Below are 2,500 nucleotides of genomic sequence, written 5' to 3' on the forward strand. Positions count from 1 at the left end.
ATGTTAATCACACACTTGAAAAATCCTTTTTACAACACACACTGTGGAACCAAACTCAGGACTCAAACACTCTTGTAGAAACACACAGGGGAACGTTGAAAATTTCTTCTTGAGATCATGATACCTTAACAGTCCACATCTGAATTTGCTGTGGAGCGGCTTTCACAAAACTAGTCAATTGAGAATTCCATTTTGCGAATAAGATGACGTGCATTGCCGTCCACCGAATTCATATCACATTGAGAGCGGTTTTTTTTTTTTTTAATCACCCAGGTGGTACGATTTCTTGTCGAACACGGCACGGATAAGACTCCGCACAACACCTTGAATTTCTCGTGAGAGATCTACCAGAATGTATAGGAAGCGCGTGGTGCGGAATGCGGCCTTTTTGCGGAGTTAATGTTGTGTGGGCTACTTTCACGACCACAAAACAATCTGGGCTGTCTAGACGGTGTCATAAAAAGTGCCAAGCAGCCTGGTGTGATTTCTTCTGACAGCCTCGAGTGCCCTCTGCTTTTGTGACATGACACTCCGCTGGAGTCTTAATGACTCGGCGTCGGGGCGTCTGTACGTCTGAGCGCGATTTCCGCCACACTCGTATAGAGATGCCCTGAACGCTCCAAGATGGAGGCCCGACACGGTGCTGCTCCGCGTTCTGCACGTAAGCAGGGACTATATTTCGATGTTTTTTTTCATCCATTTGGTATGAGCCTCCAAAGCATGGATCACGACCTCATGACCTCCCGTCCCAATGACAGAAGATGATCGTGCTGTAATTTTCAGGTATACCGGGGTGTACCTCATTGCGTGGGGGAAAACATAAACAAAGGAATAAAAACGGGAGCTGCCCGATCGCTTCCCCGCCTTACGGATGTTATACCTATCCAGCTGAGCATGCATCCTGAAACTAAAGTAATTCGCTGCAACAACTATTTTTGTTTTTGTTGCCTTTGAACTTCTGTTGTCTCAAGGTTGTCATCCTCCGACCCCCTCTCCTCACCCCCCTCCCCCACCATCCTATTCCCCGACTGTCGCGTCATGGGTGAGGATGACGATTCCTCGGGGAGCTTTGGAACCGATCGTTCCGAAACACCACCATATTGATTCCAGGGACGAGGTAAGGCATTATGGATCATGGTGTTATCACATACGTGTGTAATATTGCACAAGTTACATGACCGAGCGAGCTCAATGAGTCGATGATGGAGGAGCCGTTGTGTACAGAGTTCCATGTTGTTCGGTCCACGGCAGCATCTTCTGTGACGGCCATCAGGCGAATGTATTAGCGTTTGGGACATATTTGGCGACGTCGGATTTTGGGTAAGCTAACCCCAAATTTCCCGAAACTCTGCTGTTACGTTCATTGCATTTCTTGATTATTGGTTCGTTTCATCCCGGGGCATAAATGGTGGCAACGTTTTGACGCGTGCTCTCCTGTTGGACAAAGGGAATGGACAGTCGGAAAGGTTCAGGGACGTTGGTGTACAAATTCATCTCAAAACCAAGCTTTGTTTCTATTAAAGCAAAAATGTACAAATAATGTTTGGAAAAGTAAGTACTTTCATTACAATATCTTGTCTCACGTGTCAACATATTATTATTATTATGTTATTATTATTATGATTGTACGAGGAGTGTTCAAAAAGTTCAACGAACGAGATTACAGTCGAAGACACCCAAAGGTTATATTATACTTAAAAAGTAAGTATATCATTAGTAAGAAGATCGAAATGTATTTTTTATGTTTCCAGTACACTTTATTTTCGTTTGTCTTGGACCACTGTGAGTGGTTGTGTGACATTTTGAACGTCCAATGTAATCCATATGGTCATTCATGTTCTGGTTGTATCTGTGAACAGAGATCAGCAAGTCTGTGGCCTATCCTTAAAACGTCAGTGAATGACACTGGACAAATGACAATGTTGCTGTTCATTTTTGAGTAATTCTCAGTAAATTTTACTGCGTAGTAAAGGACTGGTAGGATATATAACTTAAGCCTTAGAGGTATGTGTATTTGCCTTCCAGCTCTGTAGCCTGGGTTCAAATCTCGACCCAGCTCTCAACTGTTATGCTGGTGTTTTGTATGCAGGGTGAAGCATAAATAAGTGCACCATCCATTGGAAGGACATTAAGCTGGTTGTCTTGTCTGCTGCTATTAGTCGGCAAACACCAAACATCACACATTGTCTTTGGCGTATAGTAGGTGAGGCATTACCGGCACCCTGAACAATTTACAAATTCCTACCACCTTAATGTTCCAAAAAAGATGATCCAAAAATGTTCCCTGACCGACCCTACAAGGAGGAACAACTAATTAAGGCCTTCACAAAAATATCAGTTTGAGTAGTAGTAGTAATTTGCGAGTAACTTCACATCTTTAATTGAACAATTGATCTTGTTCTTTTTATTCCTCTGTGTAAGGCTGTCTATTGTTCCCATGCATCTGCCGGGAACCCAGGTACAAATCTCAAATACCTTATTGTCTTCTAATGTCCATGTA

At 43.3% G+C, this 2,500-nt stretch overlaps 1 protein-coding gene and 1 long non-coding RNA gene across 3 annotated transcripts in view; one reads left to right on the plus strand and one right to left on the minus strand.

Annotated features, from left to right (window-relative positions):
• LOC147027529 (uncharacterized) overlaps positions 1-2,500 on the minus strand; it is a 37,529-nt gene that overhangs the window by 28,858 nt on the left and 6,171 nt on the right. The gene's annotated exons all lie outside the window — the stretch shown is intronic.
• Positions 570-2,500, plus strand: part of LOC147027532 (homeobox protein Hox-A10-like) — a 66,282-nt gene continuing 64,351 nt past the window's right edge. The window contains exon 1 of the mRNA XM_085877004.1: positions 570-1,117. Within this exon, the coding sequence (XP_085733130.1) occupies positions 1,049-1,117 (69 nt within the window). The 5' untranslated portion in view covers positions 570-1,048. The remainder of the gene's footprint in view (positions 1,118-2,500) is intronic.

The sequence above is a fragment of the Eptatretus burgeri genome, chromosome 4 (assembly GCF_056783735.1).
Source record: "Eptatretus burgeri isolate ZD-2024b chromosome 4, Ebu_testis_v1, whole genome shotgun sequence".
Taxonomy (NCBI): Eukaryota; Metazoa; Chordata; class Myxini; order Myxiniformes; family Myxinidae; genus Eptatretus; species Eptatretus burgeri.